Genomic DNA, 27,610 nt, shown 5'->3' on the forward strand with positions numbered 1-27,610 from the left:
TTTAAGCTTACTTTAAGGAAGACGCGAGTGTATTCTTAACACCACTGGTTTCGCGCTCACAAGTAGAAATGCGCACCTTTCTCGTTGGATCCACTGTAAACCTTACTTAATCTTACGTCATCCTTCAAGGCGGATATCTATAATACAGACTGGTGAACAGGATCATAGTGGTGGAGTGGGAGAAAATTCATCGCGCACATTTCCCGATGTGAATCCTCAACGCCCCATCTTTGTGCAGCTGGAAGAGGCGGTTGAATTCCCCGAGCATGTCATGCGTCTGGCGCCACGCACCATCCTCATAGTAGTGGTATCTCAATTCCTTGGCAGCCCCCGACAGACCGGTCTTGAAGAAAGGCCAGAAACCATAGAGGTCCACCTTGTCACACAGCGTGACTGCTACGTTGACAATGTAGAATCCTAGACCAATGAATTATGATAGACATAACTTTGGAGATAACGCAACATTGACATTGTCAGACGAGCAGTTGCAGCTGACTGTATGCTCAAGACGTTGCACAATTAACCCTAGCCCTATATGATTAATATGAACATTCATTGTCAATATAAAGTTTAAAAAACTGTACAACAAGACTACTAATTTTGTGCCGTGACCAGTCCTTTTGGGACAAAGGGCCAAATGGACTCCATAACAGCCTATTTCAGAATGTCCAAAAGGTCATGTTTTCAGTGATCTATTCCCTTGTTTGTTAACTCATTAATCTATTCATTCATTCATCCGTCCATCAATTCATTCATTCATCCACTCATCCATTAATTCTTAATCTTAAAAAAAAACATTGCGGGCAAATTAAGCCAATTCAGTAAGGTTTCCTGCTTTACAATCTCTCATATAGAGACATAATCTTATATAAACAGGTCTAATAACTTCGCAACTTTACAAGGTCTCTTTCCACGATACCAATTAATCTTAGTGAAACCCAACAATCAGATGTGAGTATTGACGTCAACACTAATAGTGTATGTTGTGGCACGAGCTTTTAATATCTACCCTTTTATTACATTTTCTATACTTCTTCACAATTTGTTGTTGTTTTTTTAAGCCACGCGCCTACCCAACGTGAAACGTAGAATGTACCCACGTTTTCTTCTTTCAAACATGGATGTCATATGCTGATGCAATTATGATCTATGCACCTGTCGACGGTAGACTCATCATCCCTCTATCCTTCCAGAAATCCCAGACGGTGTTGAAGTGCTCGGGATGCATCAGCGTCATATTGGCGTTTTCGCGGTAGTACTGCTTGATGGCTTTAAAGCACAGACGTAGAAAGAACATGTGGCTGAAGCAGGGTAGGGCCAGAACCCCGTTGTAAGGCTCCAGGACGACGTTGTAGGCTTCGTCGTGGTGACGTACTAGGGACGCTGACCCCTGCGAACTTAGCAACATGCAAATAAAGATGGCTTTCATTAGCTTGGCTTGAGTAACGTAACAAACATTTAAACTCATTATGGTCACTAAACGCTCGTAGAACGTCATCATGCATTATCGTCATTATGTGGCCTGGATTATGAGAGCTATCTGCTTGTGTTGAATTGACGGCGGGATGATAAGATCACTGTTGTCTCCAAGACAGATAATTGCATTGACAACTTCTCGTCATCTTTATCAAACTGTTTAGCACGGTAAACAAAGAAATCTTACTTATCTGAAAAAATGGTGAAATTGCGAGTGTATAGTTGAAATGCAATCATATCACATCAAATATTAATAATTGATTATTGTGTAATATGCGCGTGTACAAACTAACAGTCATCAGGTCATAATTTGAAACAGTCGTACTTTTAATAAGAATTTATGGAGAAAAATATGTATATTCTTGAAGTGTTAAGATCATAACCGGAAGAGTTTTGAGGATGGGACTCGTTGACCGAATCAAACAGGAGAAAATAATACTAACTCGAACTCCAGCATGCTTGGATTCATGGTGGTTAGATTCGTCTTCAATCCAACGTCCTCCTCGTAACCCTTCAAGGGCGGAACATTGCATCTAGTGAAACAAAAAGAGGAAATTTAGATGAACTCGATGTGAACATTTATTGAGAGATGTATTTGACTGCAGAAGAGTAAACCTGCATATCTACAGTCTCAATTCTGTTTTGAAACTTTGGAGATGAAGAATGAATAAGGTTTTACAAGTCTGTATTATTACCATATCGTGATGTAAACGTGCTTTCCATAATGAAAGGCTATAATTTTCAGTTTATTTTCAGTTAAAGGGGAAATCCAGTCCAAATATAAGTTGATTTGATAAGAAAGAGTAAAATCTTACGAGTTCAACGGTAAAACTTTGACTGAAATCGGATGAAAAATAAGGAAGTTAAGACATTTTGAAGTTTTGCTAATATCTGCAAAACAGTTCTTGTACAGTGGATATAAGTATGCAAATGAGTGAACAAACCATGTCATATCATCACAATATTTTCCATTGATCGTGTACAAAAAAAAATGACGAAAAGTCAATGTTTCTGTCATTGAAGTCTGAAACATGATGTTATTCCTTGTTGAATAACTTCAGAATAGTGATCAGTTAGATATACGAGGATTTGAGCTTCGGGCACAATTGTGTTTGAATTAAAAACTGGAAATTTCAAAATTTTATGTACAAATTATATGATAAGTTGTGAGGGGATGACATGCTCACTTTTCCATTTGCATATTCATATTGACTGTTCAAGAACTGTTTCCCTCAAAAAGAGCGAAACTTCAAAATATCATAACTTCCTTTTTTTATCCGATTTTGATCAAAATTATACCATTGAACTCGTAATGTTTTACTCTTTCTTACCATACTAACTTATATTTAGACTGAATTTCCCCTTCAATCCTTCATAAAAGTTCAACAGCCTCGTTTCTTGCAGCACTTTTTAAAAAGCCGTTAGTGTGGGAATTCGTGCAATGGGAACGCTAGCCAGATTCGTAGGCCTATATTTCAAGTTTCAAGTTTATTTCATATTTCCACTTTCTCAGTGATGGGATTACAAAATGATTGACAATAAAACAAAAGTACAAAATATATACAACCATATCTTATGTTTGAAAAAAAAAGACAAACAAACATTACACACAAATATAAATGGTCATTATCATCTGAGGATATCACAAATCAATGTCAGAAATATGATGGGGCCTACATAAAAGCAATGATGCTTGCAAAAACTGTAGGTTCCCGAATTTATAGGCATGAAATTATACGGAGAACAGACATGTTTATCTCGACCAACTTAAATTGTATCAGTGCAAAATCAGTATTAAGAACGAACTATCGAACCACATGAATACTTTAGTATCGCTTAAACGAGACTGTACATATTTCGCCGTGTTTACAAAAAAAGTGCTATAACGGTATCATTAAATAACTTGGAGCTGCGGACAAAGACAAAAGACTGGGGGTATTGAAAAAATGTTGCTAAGAGCCGGGTAGTGTGTATCCACTAAGTAATAGCCGTTTTAGTTTGCGTTTGAAGGTGAATAAGGATGAGGAAGAAGTAATATATTGCGGGAGGTCATTCCAGTATCTGGGTCCAGTAAACATAATTGTTTTCTTTGCAAAAATAGTGCGAAAATATTTGAGAATTCCCGTAACGAATTTTATACTGATCTTTATGTAAGTACACACACAGCTGAAGAATCTTGAATGGAGTCGAACATTACAGATAAGCGTACGCTTCGATACACATAACAATTCGCTGATGGGGATTCTATTCGTAGGCGTATGTAGTCATAGTATTATACTCTATAAATCTATTCTAGCAGGCTGAGTTAGGTGTGGTTTTCGAATGTATCGATTCAATCGCACCACCCTTCTCCACACACTTCCGGGTCTCTTAAAATCCTCTACCTCTGTGGTAATTATACCATTTCCCCATCGCACCATAGTCGCTGCATCTTTTTATTCCACAGTCATTTCAGGGTCTATATATACGTTCCCATATTTGTGTTCGGTCTCTCCTCCCTTGAAAGCAGCCAAAGTCTTTGTTGGCTACTTTTTTTATATACACAGGATGAGACCCTTGAAAGATAAACATCATAATCCGGTCCACGTTTATTTCCTGCTTGTCCGTGTGTCAAAGTGGCGCCGCGGATTAAGGACATGTATAAAAAGGACATCACTACCGTCATCATCTTACGACAAGCACAAACTGCTAGATCATCTACCGCTGAGTAGTATAATTGCGCTTGATATTTCGTAACAACATTAAGCAGTGCATTCCAGTTGATATAGAAAATAGTTGATAAAGATTGTAATTGTGTCTATACCAATGTTATATACCTATGCTTCATGTTTATACATTCTACTGGATCCGAACGGAATAATCTCCAGTTTGATCTGTGAATTATAAGATATGGTAGCATAACAATTTACACTGATCTCGAGACTGTGCAATCTCAAGGCATGTGACTAATACTAGTAGGCGTTAACTTGTGAAGTAATAAAAGATTTTGGTTGTTCTCGACATTTCAGGTCTATTGCGCAAAATTGCAATGAAGTGAAGAAAGGGAAAAACCATAACAACAGAGAAAGAGTTGCAAAAGAAGTGAACTTTGCGAATATATTCCTCCGCATCTACTACAGCACGGTTGTTCAAAAATCACGACGAAGAGAAATCCTTTTTGCTAGGAAAGTGTCCGAAATGCAGTGCCCGTCTACAGGGCATTTCCAACCCACCGCGCGATCCAGCCAAATTTAACTCCCCAGTGGGTTTCAACGAGGAAGGCATCCATAATTTAGGTATGCTTTAAACAAAATAAACCTCGCATTGACATGAGGGTAAGTCTTTGCCTCCTATAACGAGATGAAAGGGAAAGGGGGAGAAGGTCAAGACGCCACGTGCCACGTCTTAGTCCCACGCATTTATAAACATTGAAAGCTAAAATGTAAACACCTCTCGCGAATGATACGCTCAGGAAGAGTCACGGCCAAGCGTATAATACGGACAATGGGTGCATCTGCCGGTGCCCGCGGGCAAGACAGACGTGAACTTCCCGCAGCACTTATTGCATTTCTGAGCTCGTGGACTTGTGCGATTTGTGCTGCTCGACAGCTGACATTTAGCACGTAGTAATCAACTTTGCGAACCCATGCGAAAATGAAATGACACGATATTTCTCGGTATGGGTGAGACGTGATTGAGTTCTCTTCTATAATAAAGTCAAGGTTGCTAAGCATCATAAACGTATGAGTAGATGCATATACACATAATCCCAACCACATTCATATATACATATTACATACATATATATACATATATATATATATGATCGGTCTAAATGTAAATATAATTTCACATCCTTTGATGGCTGTTTTCATTCAATCTTATTCTTATTCTCAGTGTTAATTTTCTTAAGTATGTTTTTCATTCTTGAGTAGAATTGTATATTGTTTGTGAAAGTTTCTTGTCCAGTTTGACACCAGAGAAACTAAATAGACCTTAATAGAAGTTCATAGGATATTTGGTTTATATATATATATATATATATATATATATACACTGCAAAAAGTCCGGTGTTAAATAGTAAACACCGAGCTGGTGTTAAATTTTCGGTGCTCGTTTATGGTGTTAAATTAACACCTCTGGGTGTCATTTCCAAATTTTAAACTGTTTTTTGAAGAGTTTCTTAGTAACTGCACTTCTTGTTGATTTTTGATTGAAACAAGACGATCACGAATTTTACATTGAAATACTAGATTTTTGAAGAAATATGCAAATAAATTTACACCAAAGTAACACCAGCTGGTGTGGTCTCTTATTGAAGCTGGACGGGTGTTAAACCATTGATATTAACACCAACAAATATCAAATCAACACCATGTGGTGTCATTTTTGAATTAACACCAGTACAGTGTCAAAATAACACCAGGTACAGTGTCAAATTAACACCACGAAGTGTCAGGTGAACACTTGTCAACACCATCACAGTGCATTTTTAACACCTGTGGGTGTGGTCCTTTATTGAAGTTTGATCGGTGTTAGATTTAACACCCGTGGTGTTAAATCTAACACCGATGTTTTTACAGTGTATATATATATATATAGATGTAGCAGGACCAAAATTAACCCATCTATTACTCCTTTTTCCCCAACTTAGAAAGGTTATCGGGCTTCTATATTTGAAGTGTGAATGTTCCCATGTTTTATAGTGCACCCAAATTACATAGGCTAGAGGTTATTATGATGGATGCAGCAAAAGTTATAGTGTGTGAACAGGCTTAGCTGATTTTATCCGGCCCTGACAAGGAGTCACCTGTCCTAGCCAACCCATGCTTACAGTAGACCCATATGCCCGGTATGTTGTTTTCAGGTTGCTCCCCTTCCTTGAGCGGTAGGGTAGTCCCTTGTTGTTGCTTCACGTGTTGGGGAATGGACTTATTTACGGCTATTAAGTTCCGGACGTGGACAATGCTGAGCTGTTAGAGTCAATGCATATTGAAAGACAGTTTTGTGCAAGCTTTATTCTTCTTTATAAAACAATGGGAATACAAAGAAAATGTTGTGTAAGCTCAATTTTTGAAGAGTCAGGACTTTTTGGACAAAGGATGCGTGACATGACATGTCCATCATGATAAACTGACCAATGGAGATTTTATATTCAAATTTAGCACTCTAGGACCATTCCCCCAAAAGAATATTTAGGAGAAGGGAACCAGTAATAAGTCAGGATTAGTTAGTTCATTTGCATATACCCAGTTAAGGCGGAGTAATTATGACTGCATAATGAAGTATAAATCCCCCATGTTTTCCCCTTCCGACTCACTCTCGGCTACCATTCCCACTCTCGGCATCCCTCATCCCCCTCTCGGCCGCCCCATCTCCTGTCCTCTACACCTACTTCATCGCCAGTAATATGTACTAACCCCTTAGCGAGAAATACTTCAAAGTTTTGGACTCCAACTGAAATAAAGTAAGCCCTGCGAAAGCAGAAAGTTTTGGAACTGATCTTCGCCGATTGAGCCACCAATATTTAGGAGAAAGGGACTTTTCCCGCCGATCGAGTCACCAATAAAATAGAGGGAACTTTTCACGTCTCGCCGAGCCGATGAAACGGGACTTGAATTTGCACAAGTGCAATTCTAAATGTACGTCACCGTCCTGCAAGTAATGTGTTCCAGAAATTAATTTGATCCCGATTTGTTCCCGATTTGTTCCCGATGTGTTCCTGAATTGTTCCTGAGTTGTTCCTGAATTGTTCCTGTCCTGAATGCTCCGGAGGAGCCAGAATCGCGAATCGACCCAACTGAATTAAGTGCAACCAAGTCAAGACTGCAGCGCATCTCGCAAATTATTTAATTTATTTTTTCGTGGACTCTCGCGTTGCATGTGAGTACTCAATTCACCCCTTTTAACCCCTTTCATTTATACTAATTGCCCTCCCATTCCCTATCCTGCTTTTCCCCCTATATATATTACCAGTGAAGACAATTGTGACTTCTCTACATGTACCACTCGTCAATTATTGACACAGGTAATTTGCTATGTACGAGTGTTGAACATGAGAATTCAAATGTGATTGTTGGATATGTTTTATCATTTTGGTTATATTCCATTGTTTGGAACATAGGCGCCGGAAGTGGGGGGGCAGGGGGGGCGGCCGCCCCCCCAATCCAAAAAGTGGGGGGGCAAAACGCATTTTTGCCCCCCCAAAAAGCCCCCCCCCCCAAAAAAAAAAAAAAAAATAATAATAATAATAATAAATAAATAATAATAATAATAAAAATAAATGAATAAACAAAGAAAATAAAATAAACATGTATATATATGACTAAAAGGGAAAAAATATGGCTACAAACGGCAGCTTTTGGACTGTAAAATGTCAAAATTTTTCAAGCTCGCTCGCTTCGCTCGCTCGCATCCAGCAGTTCAGCCCGGTGCGCCCCCCCTTAATTTCTAAAGCGAAAAACATAGCTACGACGGCAGTTGTTGGACTCTAGAATGTCAAAATTTTCAAGCTCGCTCGCTTCGCTCGCTCGCATTGAATCGTTATGCCACTCTCCTAATGTTGCTGACAGTAATTGCCAGTAGTTGCGCCCGATGCCCCCCCCCCTTAATTTCCAAAGCGAAAGATAAATATAGCTACAAACGGGAGTTTGGGGACTGTAAAATGTCAAAATTTTCAAGCTCGCTAGCTTCGCTCGCTCGCATTGAATCGTTATGCCACTCTCCTAATGTCGCTGCCAGTAATTGCCAGCAGTTGCGCCCGATGCCCCCCCCCCCTTAATTTCCAAAGCGGAAGGTATAGTTACAAACGGGAGTTTTTGGACTCTAACATGTCAAAATTTTCAAGCTTGCTCGCTTCGCTCGATCGCATTGAATCGTTATGCCACTCTCCTAACGTTGCTGCCAGTAATTGCCAGCAGTTGCGTCCAATGCCCCCCCCCCTTAATTTCCAAAGCGAAAGATATAGCTACAAATGGGAGTTTTGGGACACTAACATGTCAACATTTTCAAGCTCGCTCGCTTCGCTCGCTCGCATTGAATCGTTATGCCACTCTCCTAACGTGGCTGCCAGTAATTGCCAGCAGTTGCGCCCGATGCCCCCCCCCCCTTAATTTCCAAAGCGAAAGATGTAGCTACAAACGGGAGTTTTTGGACTGTAAAATGTCAAAATTCTCAAGCTCGCTCGCTTTGCTCGCTCGCATTGAATCGTTGTGCCATTCTCCTAATGTTGCTGCCAGTACTTGCCAGCAGTTGCGCCCGATGCGCCGCCCCATTAATTTCCAAAGTGAAAGATATAGCTACAAACCCCAGTTTTGGAACTGTAGAATATCAAAATTTTCAAGCTCGCTCGCTTCGCTCGCTCGCATTTTATTGTTATGCCATTCACCTTATGTTGCTGACAGTATACACTTTGTCGATCGTTTCACACCGTCATTCCATAATCCATATAAGGAAAACTCACAATGTTCCTCAATGACTGCGTTGTTGAATGTATCACATTCCGTAATGTATTGTAGTCCCATTATTGCTCACGCACACACGCACAAGCATACAGATCGTCAAAATTACTTTATGGTTCCCCCCATGTTTCGACCCACCGTACGCCACTTTACATACATATATATATATATATATATTTATATATCATATATATATATATATATATATATATGATAGATGTGTGTGCGTGTGTGTGTGTGTATGTGTGTGTGTGTGTGTGTGTGTGTGTGTGTGTGTGTGCATGTGTATATTGTGTAACATATGCATGGTCTAATCTTGAGCCCCCTCCAATGTTTGCCCCCCCAATCCAAAACTGCTTCCGGCGCGCCTGGTTTGGAATATAATAAATAAAGTGACACATACCTCATAAAGCAAGTTTCCAAGTCCTTTATTTTGCTATCTAAACAATTCTTCCTTTAATTTGGTGGTTCATGTAAACTTTCTAACCCCGGAGAGTGGTGATGTATTAACGGACCCATTGCCCATCCCGGGACGCGATTTCCTCCTCTCCTTAGGGAAGGATAATCGGCGTTGTGTTAGACGGAACTCACGACCTTCGCGTCGATCAGCACGATGCTCTAATTACCCTTTTATTTTAGAATTTTGGTTATAGCCAATTGAATATTAAAAAAGAAAAAAAAATTAAAAGGCAGGTTTTGAGTTTCCCTGCATACACGAGAACTTGGAAACTTTAGTACTTGTATAGGATTACTTTTCCCCCTCTTTTGATTTGTCTGACTGAATTAATTTTGATATTTGAACATTTTAACTTTTGTGTGATTGATTTTATTCATTATTTTGGTTAAAGATTGTGCGTTTGATGGTCACTATCTAGAGTTGATTATGATTTCATTCATCTTCATACTATGTATTGGTCACCGAATTAGTACTCAAGTCTGAATTTGATCTTACTGTGCGTGAAAGTGGATTGCCCAGTTTATTTCAGTAAAATTACATAGTCGTGTGCGATGGTTCTTTTTTTTTCTCTCTCTATAGAAAAGTAGGTACATTTTGCACATTTGTCGATGAATTAGTCGATTTAATTCATGCACTGGAAAAAGATGACAGCAGAGTTTAGCGCACCATATCAATCAACTGTTGTTTATAGCGGTGTGTTGATGAGTGATAATGTGTTGAATTCATAACTGCTGTTTTGTTTGTTTTGCTTTGCTGCTTTATTTTGTATGCTTTATTGCGTCCTATTCAAGGTCTATATAGATTTTGTGTAAATTTAGTTGTTTGCTGTCTTCGGCCCATCGTCTTTTTTTTCTTTTCATCTTCGATTGCCATTAATTTTCCGGCCCCTAATTCATTTTATTGAAATGGCAAATTTGCAGGGGGACCGCATAGTTTTGGTGCGTAGAATAGATTCGGGTGTGACCGAGGAGACACTTAAGGGATTTTTAGCGCAAGTAGGGGATGTCACACACATTAAATTTGGGGTGGACTCGCTAACGGGAGAGCGAACAGGGAATGCACACTGTGCTTTCGCAGATCACAAACAAGCAGCAAAGGCTTTAAAGGATTTAAATGGCAAGGAACTGGGCGGGCATAGAGTGGATGTGCTAGATGTCCCAAAAGCGCACCTGATTTTAAAAACTGAAGTAGACCCGGCGCCCTCACCTGTAGTAACAACACAAACAATGATCCAGAATCCCGTAAAATTATCGATGTTTTCGGGGGACCCCAAAGGGAAGGGAGGAGAAGTATCTTTCGAAGTTTGGCGGCATGAAGTACAATGTCTGCAAAGGGAGGAGGGGTGCAGCCCACACACCCTGGGTAGGCTTGTCCGCCGATCCCTGCGGGGTGAAGCAGGGCAACTAGTACTAAATATGGGAGTGGAGGCCACCGTGGATGATGTAGTTAACAAGTTAGAGGGATTCTACGGTACAGTGGAGTCGGGGGCGGTGTTGCTCCAACAACTATACTCAGAAAAGCAAAGGGTAGATGAGACAATCACAACATTTAGTGCCCGCTTACAGCTCTCCATCGATCGCGCTGAACAGCGAAACGGCATTTCGCCATCAGCAAAGGATGAGACCCTGCGCGTAGTTTTTTGGAAAGGATTGTCGAACGAAACTCTAAAACAGTCTATAAGACACAAATATGAGTCTGTCCAGAACTTCGATGAACTTGTGCGCATAGCCAGGCAGGTTGAACAGGAGTCCGAGGATTTCCAAAAATTTCACTCCCCATCTCCGCGCCCCCGCCCCAGTCGTGTAGGAATGCACGCCTCCCAGGTCGAACGGCCGAATAAATCAGCCCTAGAGAAAGAGGTGAAGGAGCTACGCGAAAAGCTCCAGGAGATAGAACTAGCCAGCATGAATAAGGGACCATCTAGCTTCAGATCCTCTGGGCCCAATTCACGTAATCACCGTCCCGGCCCTTGTTACAATTGTGGACAATTTGGACATTATGCTAGGGAATGTCGGGAACCCCGAGCAAGACCCCCTCCCCCTCCCTCTCAATCCTTTGCGCCATCCATGGGTCTCATGTCTCACCCACGCCCACCTCCACCCCACCCCAATAGTTTTCCATTAAACGGGATGGGGCCTCTGCCGCGGGGCGGGCAGTAGGCCTATCGAACCGGCAGAAGTCAGTGACCCAGGGCCCCCCTCAAAAGACAATTGGAATGATAGGAACAGCTAATGAGACTACAGCTATTGTTGATGGGTATAATTGTAAATGTTTGGTGGACACGGGATCTCAGATCACAACCCTGTCGAAATCATTCTATGACAAACATTTATCTCATGCCCCACTTTGTAGCATTGATGATCTACTTAGAGTTGAAGGAGCGAATGGGCAACCGGTCCCATACCTAGGTTATGTAGACCTATCCCTCTCTCTCCCAGGGTCCCTACCTGAGGATAATGAACTTGATGTACCAATTTTGATTGTGCCGAACACTCCATACAACCAACAGGTACTGTTGTGTGTTGGGACAAATGTCATCCAAATTTGTATGAATAGAGGAGTGTCAATGTGTGGACAGGATTTTGTGAAGGAAAATCATGCTGACCCAGTTTGGCAGTTGGTATACAGGAGTATGCAGGTGCATGTAAGGGTCAATTCGGGAGGAAGGATAGGGACCGTCAGAAATTCAGCCAGGCGTGCAGTTAAAATCCCTCCCAAACAAGCTGTTGTTTTGGAAGGAGAAGTTCCCCTCCCCATCTCTGGTAGAGTCTATGACGTCACAGTAGAACCCCGGGCTCAGTCTAGACTACCAGCTGGTTTGGTCATAGGTCAAAATGTCATCACCATCGATGAAGAGAGAAGGAAAACAAATAGAGTACCTGTGCTGGTCCAAAATCCGACTGATAGTCCTATTTGGGTTTATCGCCAAACGGTTTTGGGTGAGTTGTACTTATGTGAAGTTCAGGGTCAAGTTCAGAATCATTCTCAACAGCTAACTGAAACAAAGGGGGAGAATAATGTAGATGAAATTGTAGAAGGGCTTGACTTTTCCGATTCCCCCGCTTCTGATAGTGAAGTTCATCAAGTTAAACAGATGGTAGGGAGGTATTCTCATGCTTTCAGTCAGTCTGATACAGATTTAGGACACAGTAAGATAATTGAACATTCCATCCCCCTGACAGACCCACAGCCTTTTCGGGAGCGCTACCGGAGGGTACCCCCGTCACTCTATGCTGAATTGCGCGAACACCTCGAATCGATGCACCAGGCAGGCGTTATTAGAGAGTCATTTTCGCCCTATGCAAGCCCAGTTGTTTTGGTACGAAAGAAAGATGGCTCGTTGCGATTTTGCATTGATTTTCGAAAGTTGAACCAGAAAACCGTCCGTGACTCGTACGCCTTGCCCAGAATAGACGAAACCTTGCAAATGATGCAGGGCGCCACGTGGTTCAGTTCGCTAGACCTGAAGTCGGGGTACTGGCAGTTAGAGATTAATGAGGCAGACAAACACAAAACCGCGTTCGTACTCCCCCCTCCCCTCGGTCTCTGGGAATGCAATAGAATGCCATTCGGGTTATGTAACGCCCCGAGCACCTTCCAGCGCGCGATGGAGCGATGCCTTGGCGAGTTGAATCATTCATGCTGCGTGGTCTACCTAGACGACATTATCGTATTCGGTCGCACTGTCGAAGAGCATATCGCAAATCTGGAAAAGGTTATTCAGCGACTAGACATGCATGGCTTCAAGCTAAAGGCAACAAAGTGCAAACTTTTGCAGACAAGTGTCAAGTACTTAGGTCATGTTTTGTCTGCAGAAGGGATTGCAACTGACCCGGAAAAGACAGAGACAATCGGAAACTGGCCCACCCCACAAAATGTCAAAGAATTAAGGGCTTTCCTTGGATTGGCTAGTTATTACAGGAAGTTCATTCCAAATCTGGCCAAGATAGCCAGCCCTTTAAATGCGCTGCTCGGTGGACCCAGGAAGAGAAAGGGAAAAGGTAAACACAAGACCCCATCCCCTGCTGCCCCTCCCCCTTGGGTCTGGGCTAAGAAACAAAATGATGCTTTCCGGGAGATAAAAGAAAAGCTAGTGAGCCCCCCTGTCCTCCAATACGCCGACTTTTCAAAGCCCTTCATACTCCATACGGATGCGAGTACGACCGGTCTTGGGGCTGCATTATATCAACTTGACGAGGAAGGTAGGGAGCGAGTAATAGCGTACGCAAGCCGATCTGTAAGCAGAAGTGAACAAAACTGCCCCGCCCACAAATTGGAATTTTTAGCTCTGAAATGGGCTGTGACCGAAAAGTTCCATGATTTCCTGTACGGCAATAAAACGCACGTTTTCACCGATAACAACCCATTAACATACGTGCTCACAACAGCCAAACTCGATGCCACGGGGCATAGATGGTTAGCGGCCCTTGCAAATTATGACCTGAAATTGACATATCGATCTGGTAAAACGAATGTTGACGCTGATATTCTCTCTCGCCGTCCGCCGACAGAGCATGCGCAGTCCGAGCCCCGTAGGTCCAACGGGGAAGCCCCCGTCTGCGAAGACACAGTTCATGCGGTGATAGATTAAGCATTGCATGTAGATGTTGATGACAGCCCGTACGCAGAACTAGTCGAAAACAGTGATGATGAAAGGGAAGGCATGTGTACCCCCGACGTATCCAGAGTCACATTTCCGAATGAACCCCCAGACTGGCCAAAAGAACAAAGAAAGGACCCGGTTATCAGTAAGGTGATAACATACGTTGAAAGTGGAGCCCTGCCCCCTGTAGGTCAAAGGAAAAGGGAGGAAACTGAAGTTCAAATGTTGTTGAGGGAATGGGATAGGTTGGCCATGAGGGATGGTATCCTTTACCGAAGAAGAGTTGTGAATGACAAGCAAGTGTGGCAACTTGTCCTTCCTAGGAAGTATCGCCAAGTAGTCCTAAAGTCCCTACATGATGAAACAGGCCATCTCGGAATAGAGCGGACAACTGAGTTGGTCCGGGATCGATTTTATTGGCCTTTTCTGAGTCGGGACGTCAAAAGTCATGTCAGCATTTGTGGACGCTGTGTACGCAGGAAGGGTACTCTGAACACACATAACACTGCCCCCCTAGTTAGTATAAAGTCTACCAGACCCCTGGAATTAGTATGCATGGACTATCTCACGTTAGAGGAGTCAAAGGGAGGGTATAGCAATATTCTCGTCATTACTGACCATTTTACCCGATATGCTGTAGCTGTCCCTACACGAAATCAAACTGCGAGCACCACTGCCAAAGCTTTGTTCGATAACTTTTTGGTTCGTTATGGTTTTCCGGAACGTCTGCACTCAGACCAAGGGAGAAATTTTGAGTCTGGTGTGATTCGGCAGCTGTGCAAACTAGTGGGTATACAAAAATCTAGGACCTCCCCATATCATCCCCAGGGTAATGGAAGTTGTGAGAGGATGAATAGGACCCTGTTGAGTATGCTCGGGACACTTTCAGAAGAAAAGAAAAGCGATTGGAAATCCCATGTTGCCCCTCTCATACATGCGTACAATTGCACAAAACATGACACTACCGGGTTTTCCCCTTTCTACCTTATGTACGGTAGGCATCCCCGCCTCCCCATTGATATGTACTTAGGGCTCAATGCTGGAGATGACGACGCATCACACGATAATGCGCCAGGATATGTCGCGGGTCTGCGAGACAGACTATCATATGCATACAAACTCGCAGCAGAGCGCAGCGATAATAGTCCAGGCTAGAAGGCACCCAACCTTGTTTTTTGATATATACAATGTTTTTTGATGGTTTCTTGTCAATTCGAGGGTGCTGATTCCAAATCCGATTGATGCCACTCGCGTAACCTTGAGCATTTTCGGCAAAATGCAAAAATCCAAAATGGCCGCCAGATATGCTAATTCGGCCGTCATAAACACAATAATGTGCATTATATGACCAATTATTCCACCAAACTTTGTACATTTCTGTTCCTAGAATTACTCCATCTGCATTTGCAAGCGAATTTTCATTTCATATAGGTTCATTTAGCATTTAAAGCTCATTTTTTTATTCAAAATGGCCGCCATTCCTATCCTTATGTACTGTATGAATGGTAAAACATATGCATGGAAATATAGAACAAATTTACTGTATTTCCAGTCCCGTACCTACGCTATCATAAAGTGTTGCATGTGCAATATGTTGGGTGCCACTTACAATATATAGGGGGCCGACATATATGAGCATTTGATATTCATAAACCTTACGATGTTGAACACAATTTCTTATATATTTCATTTTGTCTCAACAAAAGTCTCAACAACATAAGTTCACTAAAGGTCTCGCAAGGAATCAATATATCATCATATTCTACATGCAGGTTGAATATAAAAATGTAATACTAACACAGTATATTAAGGAGCCTAGATACATGGTATTTATCAACTAATGTTGAAAATGGAGGGGAAGCTAGAAAGCAAAGCTTGTAATATGCATTCCCCTAAAACCATATTAACAAAGTACAGAAAATCCTATACAGTAAGTGCAGAGATACATAGTGGCAGACAAAAACACATCGGACATTAATGACACAACTAAAAACCCTTTACATTGTAGATTTTTTTTTCCAGCAAGGAGTTGGGGGGGGGGGGGGGAGGGAGCAGTCCTGAGGCGAGTTCGAAATGGATCATAACCTCCATCATTTTGATATAATTTAATTCCAAAGTGTCGCCTTGATATTATCGAGCAAACCTGATTTTCTTCTTGAATTAAAACAACAAAAACTGTTGAAGGCATACACGAAACTGTCTTAAGGCAATACCGTACAAACTGTTCATTAAACATCAACCAAGGAGGAATGTGAGATACCTCTTTCAGTTCTCTCACAGTTCCCAGGTGTTGATAATAATATACACTTTGACATCATGATCTCATTCAGTCTTGTCTTAAAACTAAAACTGTCATTTTTATTTTCTTTAAAGAACCCTGTAATTGCATGTTTAGCAGCAGGCGACATCAGCCCCAAATTTGCAGAATTCTCAGGCTAAAGATGCATATTAGTCCTGCAATTGTTTTAATTGCAACCACATCTGGTGATGTTCAGCACTTCCTCAGGGGTCAGAGGGCGATTTTGCCATAGAAACAGGATGAAGACATGAAGACTTGCTTGATCACCACCGCCCTATGGCTTTGTTGCTAGGCCAGAGACAGTGTTGTAGGTAACTTGGGTGGTATCAGAGATGACATCAGACCAGCATCTGCACCACCAACCTGTTTTGGGGCCAAAGCTTTCAAGTTACAGTAGGGAAATCTAGGTTTGTGGGATTTCAGGCGCATTGATGGCAGGTTGTTCAAGGGGGCATTTCATGAAGTGTTTTGTCAGATATTTTCTTTTTGACAAACTGTTATAAGCTATTAAATAATTCCTTGCACCTGATTGGCTGAGAGCAAATTTGTCAGACAAATTTGTCAGACAAAACGCTTCATGAAATGTCCCCCCCCCCCCCCATGCTATCGTGTTTGGAAGGTCAGGGTATGCGTTGACGGCACTGGTGACACTTGCCATCCTTTCCTTCCAGTGTGAGGGAGAAGGATCGAGTGCCAGTGAAGGAGGGTGGACTTCCTTAGCCTGTGCTTGGAAGACTTGCCACAGAGGGCTACCTTGAACATAGCATTGGCAAGATGGTTACTAAGACGGAAGGCATGGGTCTGATGATAATCTTATAAAGGTTGGGGCAAAGTCTCCAGAAGATGAAGTACTCGACTACTGTCTTGAGATGGGTCAGTACTCGGCTCATGTCATCCAAGGACTTTCTATGAGACGTAAAGGCAAGATCATCTGCAAACTTCCTACGTGAAGTGAATGTAATGTCACCACATATATATTAAAAAGACCTCTAGTGGAGTTAGTTTACGGCCACCATTAAGGAGGCCATCATTCAGAGTCCTAACACAGCTGGTCTGGTTACCGAGAGCAATCCTGAATCTGCAAATGCTGAAGATTAAAGACAAGCAGTGTGAAGTTGTTATAACACTGCTTTCAGAATGAGGCAGCACTGTACAGATCTCAGAGTCCCCCTCGACATCATAGGCCTATACTCAAACACATTCACTCCGAAAAAAAAACGGTGGTAAAATTCATCTACCATATATAATTCATCTGGGTTAACATTAAACATTTTGAGGCATTGTTTTCATTTCAGAGATTTGACAACAGGAAGTGAGGTGGTCCCTTTTTTCCACTTTCCCCTGCCTCATGTTCTTTCTCGGATGAGGGGACTGAAAAGTTTGTATAAAATCGCTTTTAGATAATGTAGAACAGGACAGTTAATGGGAAATTGTGTCATCATCTAGGATTCAGCCTTTTAATTCAGTAAATCAGAATGAATATTTTGATGTTGAACATCTCAAGGCAAGTAAGTATCAAATGTTCATATCTAATAATTCCTGATAAACTATCTTGATGTTGGCGTCATTTCAAGTTTTGGTGGATTTTTCCAAATACCTAGGGAAAAATTCAGATTGAGGTAGCAAATTTGGATGTTTGCATCAAAAAATAAAACAGCCTCTGTTAGTAACAACCTTCTGATGTATAATCAGCTCACAAATTGGTAAACAGTGTACCTGAGTGACAGAAAAAAAAGAGAAAATTTGTTTATTTCACACGCTCTGCCGTTCATATTGTGCAGGGGTATATGAGTGGCATCCATATTGAAGTTTTGTATTAAGAAGAATATAATAAGCCTAAAAATAATAAACTTTCTGTTTGTTTGCTTGTTTGCTTGCTTGTTTTGTAGTGACACTCATCAGATTTGCATTGCACATGCAAAACTTGATAAAAGCGTAGGTATATGACTGAAAATTCGTCTTCTATTTCTATGCATATTTTTTTTGCCATTCATATAGTACATGTGTATAGGAGTGGCGGCCATTTTGAATTAAAAATAAGCTTAAAATGCTAAATGTACCTCTTCAAATGAAAAATTTCTTGCATGTGCAAGTAGAATTACTCAAGGAACAAAAATTTAAAGAGCTTTGATGGAATAATTTGTCATAAAATTGACATAACTGGGATTACCATGGCCAAATTAGCATATCTGGCGGCCATTTTGGATTTTTGCGTTTTGATGAAAATGCTCAAGGTTACGCGAGTGGCATCAATCGGATTTGGAATCAGCACCCTCGAATTGACAAGAAACCATCAAAAAACATTGTATATATTTAAAAACAAGGTTAGGTGCACTTCCTATGGAGCCTAGCCTGGACTATAAAGCCGGTGTTCGGAATAAGGTCACATATGATAAGCGTGCACGTGAAAACAAAATCGAGAAAGGTGACCGTGTGCTGATCAGAAATGTAGGGGTCATAGGTAAACAGAAACTTGGCGACAAATGGGGTAAGGTTCCTTACGTAGTTATTGAGCAGCCGAATGCCGATATACCTGTATATAAGGTCCGCCCAGAAGTAGGCACAGGGAAAACTCGAGTTTTGCATCGTAATCTCTTATTCCCGTGTAACTTTCTTTCAAGAGAGACTCGCCCCAATAATCAGCGCCCCTCCCCCAAGAGAAGGATTCCCCCGGTAAATGAGAACAGTGAAAATCAAACCTATGATCCCGTCGATGATGACGTAGAGGAAAATGAGGTAACGGCCTGGAATATCCCAGCAGTAGGAATAGAAGAGGGTGCATCCTCGGGTGTAGACACCGTAGATTTTGAGACCCCTCTAGAAGAAGAAACACATGAGGTTTCTGCTATTCCCGATACCCCTGGGATTCCCAAAGTTACCCAGGTACCAGACTCTCCAGGGCAAGGTGTGCAAGAGACCGCCTCTCTTGAAGAGGAGGATCGTCAACCCAGACGGTCGAAAAGGTGTCCGCATCCCCCTAGTAGGTTGGCGTATTATCATAGCCAGGTAATTCAACCAGTTGTTGAGAATGAGACAGGTTGTCTTGTTTTGTATGGCTTGATAATTCTGATGTTTGTGAAAATTGTGTTTCTGGTGTTCTCACTGACTGAGGTATTTGTGAGTGTTGGATTGGTGCTGTCGGTACTTTTGCTGTCATCGTTTCCTAGCATAAAGGAACAGTTTGTTGAGATTAAACGCGCACGCAAAACACCAATTTGTTCAAAGTTCAGGATGCAAGACGAAGGGATTGTTAGGAAAATGGAGACTCAGGAAGGTAGAAAAGAAAACTACCAATTGGTTTGATGTACTCCAATGAATGCAATCAATTTTGTTGTCGTCACGCACACTGGATCAAATTTAGATTTATTTGATATAGGCTGGCGAGTAAGTTAGCTTTGTGTTTTGAGCTCTAATTGATTTTACCGGCTGAGGCTATAGGTAAAGTAACATTTATGGTTTGGCTCGTAAAACATTGATTTAGTTGTGAAGATGTGAATAATAGTATTTGCACTAGTGATGGTTACAACGTATCACATTTAATTTGTTTCTATTTGTACACAAGGCCGTAATAATTGTGATGAAATAAGAGAAAAGGGACGCTCAAGGGTTGTCCTGCTTACATGATAAACCTTATTAGGATTTATCCGAGCAAACAGTTGATATGCTCTCAAGAAAACAGTAATGATATATAGGAGCTGTTTGGTGTAATGTGAAATTATTGGCCAATAGGTCGTTATGTTAGTTCATTGATTCATCTCGTTAATATTTGTTTCCTTAGTATGTCAATGATGAGACTTCATTGGATGACATATGTTTTGATTTTTGTTTGAAACGGTTATTAACCTAAAATATTTGATGAGCATGTGGGTAGTGCACACGAGAGAGGTACGTCTAATTTGTACTTTCACCTCTTTTTATAGCTGGTTGTTTTTACTCGCTGGCATTTTGTTAGTGTAAATATTGTAAATAGATTCTCTTTTTTTATGTTACTGACAAGTCTCACTTAAAGATATTCATTTAATTGGTAATACAGTCTTATAACCGGGACTATGACTTAGCTCCACTTTGGACGCTATGTTAAACGCTGAGTCTCGTTAAGAGAAATATATATAGTCTGATTTTTCTGTTTTGTTAGTATCCTAACTATGTGTAGGATAATTGATGTCAGTTCAATTCAGAAATAATTGAAATAATCTTTATTTTGATGTTAGGTTTATAATTTGTTTAACTGATTTTTTTAAACAAGTTTTGGGTTTAATGATAAAAGCTCATGGTAGAATTTTATTTCATAAATCAGGATATCTGATATTTCATTATTGCAGAATTTTCGACATGCAAGATATTTATTGATCAAATTTGAGTTTATTACTAAACTAGTTTTTTTTTACATCTGGTGTCTGGTTGAAGCATGGGTAAAGGTAGCAAAAAATTGATTTGGCATATATCCTCGTAATTGCCACCGTGCGAGTGATTATAATGCGTACGATGTTTTGTATAATATATTATTCCATGTTTTGAGTTTTTTTGCTGAGCCTATTCATAGAGGTAATGGCCAGAGGCATCTTTGATTTCTTTTATTGGAAGTCAATACGGTGTGTAGTAATATGAATGGACATGTCTTGCGTTTACGCATAATGTAAATAGAGTTGGTTAGTAGGTGCTGTATGTGTCACTTGGTAAATGTAATGATTTATGAAGAATGTTATTTTTAAAGCGAATGTCGAGGACGACATTTTTCCTGGCAGGGGGGAAGATGTAGCAGGACCAAAATTAACCCATCTATTACTCCTTTTTCCCCAACTTAGAAAGGTTATCGGGCTTCTATATTTGAAGTGTGAATGTTCCCATGTTTTATAGTGCACCCAAATTACATAGGCTAGAGGTTATTATGATGGATGCAGCAAAAGTTATAGTGTGTGAACAGGCTTAGCTGATTTTATCCGGCCCTGACAAGGAGTCACCTGTCCTAGCCAACCCATGCTTACAGTAGACCCATATGCCCGGTATGTTGTTTTCAGGTTGCTCCCCTTCCTTGAGCGGTAGGGTAGTCCCTTGTTGTTGCTTCACGTGTTGGGGAATGGACTTATTTACGGCTATTAAGTTCCGGACGTGGACAATGCTGAGCTGTTAGAGTCAATGCATATTGAAAGACAGTTTTGTGCAAGCTTTATTCTTCTTTATAAAACAATGGGAATACAAAGAAAATGTTGTGTAAGCTCAATTTTTGAAGAGTCAGGACTTTTTGGACAAAGGATGCGTGACATGACATGTCCATCATGATAAACTGACCAATGGAGATTTTATATTCAAATTTAGCACTCTAGGACCATTCCCCCAAAAGAATATTTAGGAGAAGGGAACCAGTAATAAGTCAGGATTAGTTAGTTCATTTGCATATACCCAGTTAAGGCGGAGTAATTATGACTGCATAATGAAGTATAAATCCCCCATGTTTTCCCCTTCCGACTCACTCTCGGCTACCATTCCCACTCTCGGCATCCCTCATCCCCCTCTCGGCCGCCCCATCTCCTGTCCTCTACACCTACTTCATCGCCAGTAATATGTACTAACCCCTTAGCGAGAAATACTTCAAAGTTTTGGACTCCAACTGAAATAAAGTAAGCCCTGCGAAAGCAGAAAGTTTTGGAACTGATCTTCGCCGATTGAGTCACCAATATTTAGGAGAAAGGGACTTTTCCCGCCGATCGAGTCACCAATAAAATAGAGGGAACTTTTCACGTCTCGCCGAGCCGATGAAACGGGACTTGAATTTGCACAAGTGCAATTCTAAATGTACGTCACCGTCCTGCAAGTAATGTGTTCCAGAAATTAATTTGATCCCGATTTGTTCCCGATTTGTTCCCGATGTGTTCCTGAATTGTTCCTGAGTTGTTCCTGAATTGTTCCTGTCCTGAATGCTCCGGAGGAGCCAGAATCGCGAATCGACCCAACTGAATTAAGTGCAACCAAGTCAAGACTGCAGCGCATCTCGCAAATTATTTCATTTATTTTTTCGTGGACTCTCGCGTTGCATGTGAGTACTCAATTCACCCCTTTTAACCCCTTTCATTTATACTAATTGCCCTCCCATTCCCTATCCTGCTTTTCCCCCTATATATATTACCAGTGAAGACAATTGTGACTTCTCTACATGTACCACTCGTCAATTATTGACACAGGTAATTTGCTATGTACGAGTGTTGAACATGAGAATTCAAATGTGATTGTTGGATATGTTTTATCATTTTGGTTATATTCCATTGTTTGGAATATAATAAATAAAGTGACACATACCTCATAAAGCAAGTTTCCAAGTCCTTTATTTTGCTATCTAAACAATTCTTCCTTTAATTTGGTGGTTCATGTAAACTTTCTAACCCCGGAGAGTGGTGATGTATTAACGGACCCATTGCCCATCCCGGGACGCGATTTCCTCCTCTCCTTAGGGAAGGATAATCGGCGTTGTGTTAGATATATATATATATATATATATATATATATATATATATATATACGTACATAATACACGTACAAAGTCACGTGAATACTGATAACTGCACTGAAATCAGACGGTGCCCGAAAACGTATCGTGCCTTGCCCACGTACTGTATGTGTACGTACACTGTTTTATCACATTCTTATTTCAACTGCTTTTCTACTTCTTGCTTTCTTGTTTATCCACTGTTGTGATTCCAATTAGCTGATTCGTGTCATTATCTCGTCGTCCGAAGCGACATCTAAGCTCTTTTTGCCCTGAAGTATATATTGTTGCTGGAATGTTGCAAATTTGTGAAAAACGAGCATATAAAACTTGCCACCTGAACTGGTTAGTGTTTTTTCGCACAGGTTCTACTATACAGAATATACAACTATTAGTTTTCATCTTTCTTTCATCTAGCATGTGCAGAATCGTACGTACATTGTAATATGATCTGTTCGAAAACCTGCAGTCCGCATATCAACCAGGGCACAGTGTGGAAACTGCTCTTGTCAAAGTGACAAATGATATCCTCCTAGCCCTCGACAAGAAACAGATGGTACTCCTTGTCCTCTTAGATCTATCCGCAGCGTTCGATACTGTGGACCACGATTTGCTGCTGATGAGAATGTCGCATCGTTTTGGAATCTCTGGAAACGTTCTCAAATGGTTCCACTCTTACCTGACTTTGAGATCCCAAGTAGTTACTTTGTTGGATTCTTCATCAAAGCAGTGCTACATCGAATGTGGTGTCCCGCAGGGCTCCGTGCTGGGACCTATCCTCTTTACCATGTATACTTCTCCTCTTGGTGACATAGCAAGATGTTTTGGCCTGAGCTATCATCTCTATGCTGACGACACGCAGCTCTATGTTGCCTTCAAGCCAGGAATAACCGATCAGGTCTGTTGTCGGCAAATTCAGGATTGCTTGGCGGCAATGCAGGACTGGATGAGTGGCAATTTCCTGAAACTTAATAATGACAAAACTGATGTGATCCTGATTGGTTCCCGACACCAACAATCTGTGTTTGAGATGGAGCACATTTCCCTGAATGGCCAGAATCTGTCGCTCTTGGAATCAGTTCGTGACCTTGGAGTGATCCTAGACAACAGATTGAATATGAATGACCACATCACAAGTGCCTGTAAGAGTGCCAACTACCATCTGAGGAACATTGCAAGAATTCGCAGATTCTTGTCTGAATCTGATGCAGTCAAGGTTATTCACGCCCTAGTATCGTCACGCATTGACTATTGTAATGCAGTATTAGCTGGTCTGCCTAACTCTTCTATCTGTCGCCTTCAAAGAGTACAGAACAGTGCCGCCCGTGTTCTAGCTCGTGTGAGGAAGAATGTTCACATCACCCCAATACTAAGACAATACCACTGGCTTCCAGTCAAGAAGAGGATTGAGTACAAGATTCTTACCCTTGTTTTCAAGGCATTACATTGCATGGCTCCGAAGTATCTTCAGGACTTGGTCACAGTAAAGCAGTCAGCTTACAGCCTACGTTCTTCGTCTTCGACGGTGCTACATGTTCCCAAAACTCGGACAACCTACGGGGATCGCGCCTTCCTCCATTTGGCTCCTTCACTTTGGAATAAACTTCCGGATAATATTCGTAACATGCACAGCCTAGATACTTTTCAACGACATGTCAAGGCATATCTTTTTGCTCAATCATATGATTAGGGTTCTTTTTTTTTTTGTGTGTGTGTGTTTTCTTCTTCTGTTAGGCGTTGTCATTGTATTGTATTATTTTGTATGGTATTGCACTGTATTGTAATGTACTATTTATTTGTACCTTTTCTATTTTCTTAAGAGAGAGCAGAAAGCGCTTTGAGTAGTTTGTAACTGGACATAGCGCTTTATAAGAAATTACTTATATTATATATTATGTCGGTGTCATTGTATGTGTCTGTTTGCATACGTACATCTGTTATTATTCCACTGCTCTATTTTACGACGACACATATTTTGTGTATTGACACAAGATTTTATGCCCATGGCACTAACTACGCGAGCATTTTACAGTTTGTGGCATACAATGAATAGATATATATGTAGATGACATGGGTTCATTGACTTGGAAAGTGGCAACGTCTCTGATTGAATGGATGAACCAATGGACGAACTAATAAAGATAGGAACGAATGAATGGATATGCAGATGAATGATTGTTTGATCGAATGAATAGATTAAATGAATTAAGTCATGGAATATTACAACTTATTTTAAATGATGAATGAACCAATGAAGATGAACAACCAATGGATAGATGAACGATGAACAATGAACATATGAATGATGAAGAAAGGACTGAATTAAGGAAGAAATAAACGAATGAATGAAGTTATAGGTGGGATACATTAAATCATTCCGCAGAGTATTGATGTTTAACCTGAATACGTAATCGACTGAGTCGATAGCTCTTCCACAACCGCTCTTCTCCAAAATTCCACTGTTTCCGACAACCGCGCACCTTCCCATGGTTGGACCAACATAAGGCGTTTCCTATCATACAAGAGAACCAGACAACGGATTGACATTATAACCACATAATCGCTTTCTTTCTTCTCAACGGTATACAAGCATTATCTGGAAATATGAAAAAGCTTACTTTTTCTTCGTGTCCTCTAAATACTTGTCATAAGTATAGCATATTATTCATACTATTACATCAATGACACAATGACATTTCTCTTTCATTATCTTCAGAGCCGTACAACAGATATACGATGGCTGACATGTTTTCTTGTCGATGTAGAGTTTTTTTGTGTGTGTGTGTATTTAGATATACAGTGAATACAGAATTATTGTAAGTGATTTAATGCTAATCTTCCAAAGTATACAAATTTGATAGACTACCAGAGATATCAACTTCACACTCATTATTATCAGACAGGAATTTCTTACAAAAGGACTGAGACGGAATATTACTGTTTCAAAACAATAGACCTTATATACCTTTGGAATTAGTTTCAGGAAGTACTCGCTTACAGAGTACGTTTGCTCTCTAGTGAGATAGAAGGGTAGAACTTGTTTCAGCCCCACGGAATCGTGCGTGACCAGAAAGTTCTTCTGAGAATCTACCCCATACATCTCCAGACCAGTTCTGCAAAACAAAACATATGATGCGAATACGAGGTTCAATAACCTCGGACCAATAACCGACTCTTTAATCCCTTAATGCTTGTAATTATGTATTGTAAGAGCTAATGGAAACTTTTATGACTTCTCTTGGTTGTGGTTCAGGTGGCGTTGTTGAATTAATTGTCTCCTCTAATTTCATAATTGATGAATACATCCACGCATCAAAATAGTAACTTGATATGATTCATATTTGAAACCAAGATAATGTACAGAGTGAAAGACTTCAAATACCGAATGCCTATAGGTCCAGAGCAAGGAAATCGCTAATCAAACAAAGGGTATGAGGCGTGCAGGGAAATGTTTATTTATGTTCTACAGACCTACAGACAATAACAGAAACACCAATATAGGAATGGCAGATACTACATACCTCCATTCTTGAAATGCCCTCTCGTTCGTGATCCATTCCAGAGACTGATACTCAGCCTCGTATTTCTGCCAAGTTATGTTGTCATCCTGCTCTTGCCAGATATCTGCGATCGATTCCTCGTAATCGTTGACGTTTGCTGCGGAGCGTTCGTTGCCACGAGGCTCACCGCCTGCTGCTTGCCACGATTCTTCCGATATCGTTCGATCGTAGTCGTGTGGTTTTCCCTGACCTAGACTCTCTCTTGCCTGGTCGTCGCTTCTCGATGTCACGAGAGTCACTTCCGGCCCAATGTCCTTTTCATCGGGATATCGAAATAGCAGACGAAATCTGGATTCCTTTTGGGCGATCAAGGGACCACTTTGATGCGATTTGGAAACTTGTTCGTTCAGCACGATACAAACACACACGAGTAGCACGAGAATGTAGGCGACGTACCTCTTCCACGGGAACGTTGAGACTCCAGATTTTGTTTCCATGATCATCTATCCCCTTTGTGATCGCAATATGTCGAAAAACTACCTGTCTACAAGATTAAATACACAGGAGTAAGGCTTACCACAGCATAATGGCAAGATGCAACGAATAGTCTGACGGAATGAAACTATTATGAGCAAAATGTTTTGAAACATACTGATTTCGCCATTACCAGGGCAACTAACTCAGAGGACCATTACAGGATTTTGAAGCGCTGTTGACTTTTGGCGGCAGCCTTGGATTATATCGTTGTACTTTGTCTTTACCAAAGTTAATGATAAAGCTTGCACAAGTATATATTCCATAGCAATGTTTCGGGAAGATTGCTTGGTGAGCTATACTCGAAGGTCGAATTCCATCGAGACTGCAAGACATGCTTCTACGCTGCATCAATGGAAGTGCCTGTTGTGTGCAACGGCCAACACGTGGAAGCCCTATTCAACGTTCTCGTACAAACAAAGGCGTTGGGTTAATCATTAACCATCTACACGACCTTTGAACATCGTAGTTGTAGAAATAGCGGTTGCCTGCTGAAGATGAAATCAAGCGATAGGGACATGCGTAATCTCATGTGCTTACGAGCAACATCATGTTTGATCATGCCTGTAGTCAGGGCTCGACTTAAGAGGTGGCCCGATGGCCCGGAGCCGCAAAAACTTGATATCGGGCCACCAAATTTCCACAAGGATTTTGTTATGTTTTGGTGACCCGATCGGGCACCTAATATAGACATGAAATTCAATATTTCCTGTTATTTCCTGTTGTTACATTTTTTGAGGGCACCGAAATTATCAAATGAATAAGGTTTTGTGGCCCGAACGCGCCACCACATTAAAAAAAAATTGTTGTCAAAACCTGCA

General features: G+C 41.0%; 1 protein-coding gene across 1 annotated transcript; it reads right to left on the bottom strand.

The window, feature by feature from the left end:
• LOC139733062 (alpha-N-acetylneuraminate alpha-2,8-sialyltransferase ST8SIA3-like) lies at positions 1-26,752 on the bottom strand. Its single transcript, XM_071643904.1, has 6 exons — positions 26,277-26,752; positions 25,721-25,868; positions 25,155-25,267; positions 1,920-2,009; positions 1,156-1,397; positions 1-417 (listed from the first exon to the last, which is right to left on the bottom strand). Exons 1-6 carry the CDS (start codon positions 26,750-26,752, stop codon positions 188-190), a joined length of 1,299 nt encoding a protein of 432 aa, XP_071500005.1. The 3' UTR covers positions 1-187.
• Positions 26,753-27,610: the final 858 nt, after the last annotated feature.

Source organism: Diadema antillarum, unplaced genomic scaffold (genome assembly GCF_040938485.1).
Source record: "Diadema antillarum isolate AM-2024a unplaced genomic scaffold, OU_Dant_1.0 seq00000460_RagTag, whole genome shotgun sequence".
In the NCBI taxonomy this organism is placed as follows: domain Eukaryota; kingdom Metazoa; phylum Echinodermata; class Echinoidea; order Diadematoida; family Diadematidae; genus Diadema; species Diadema antillarum.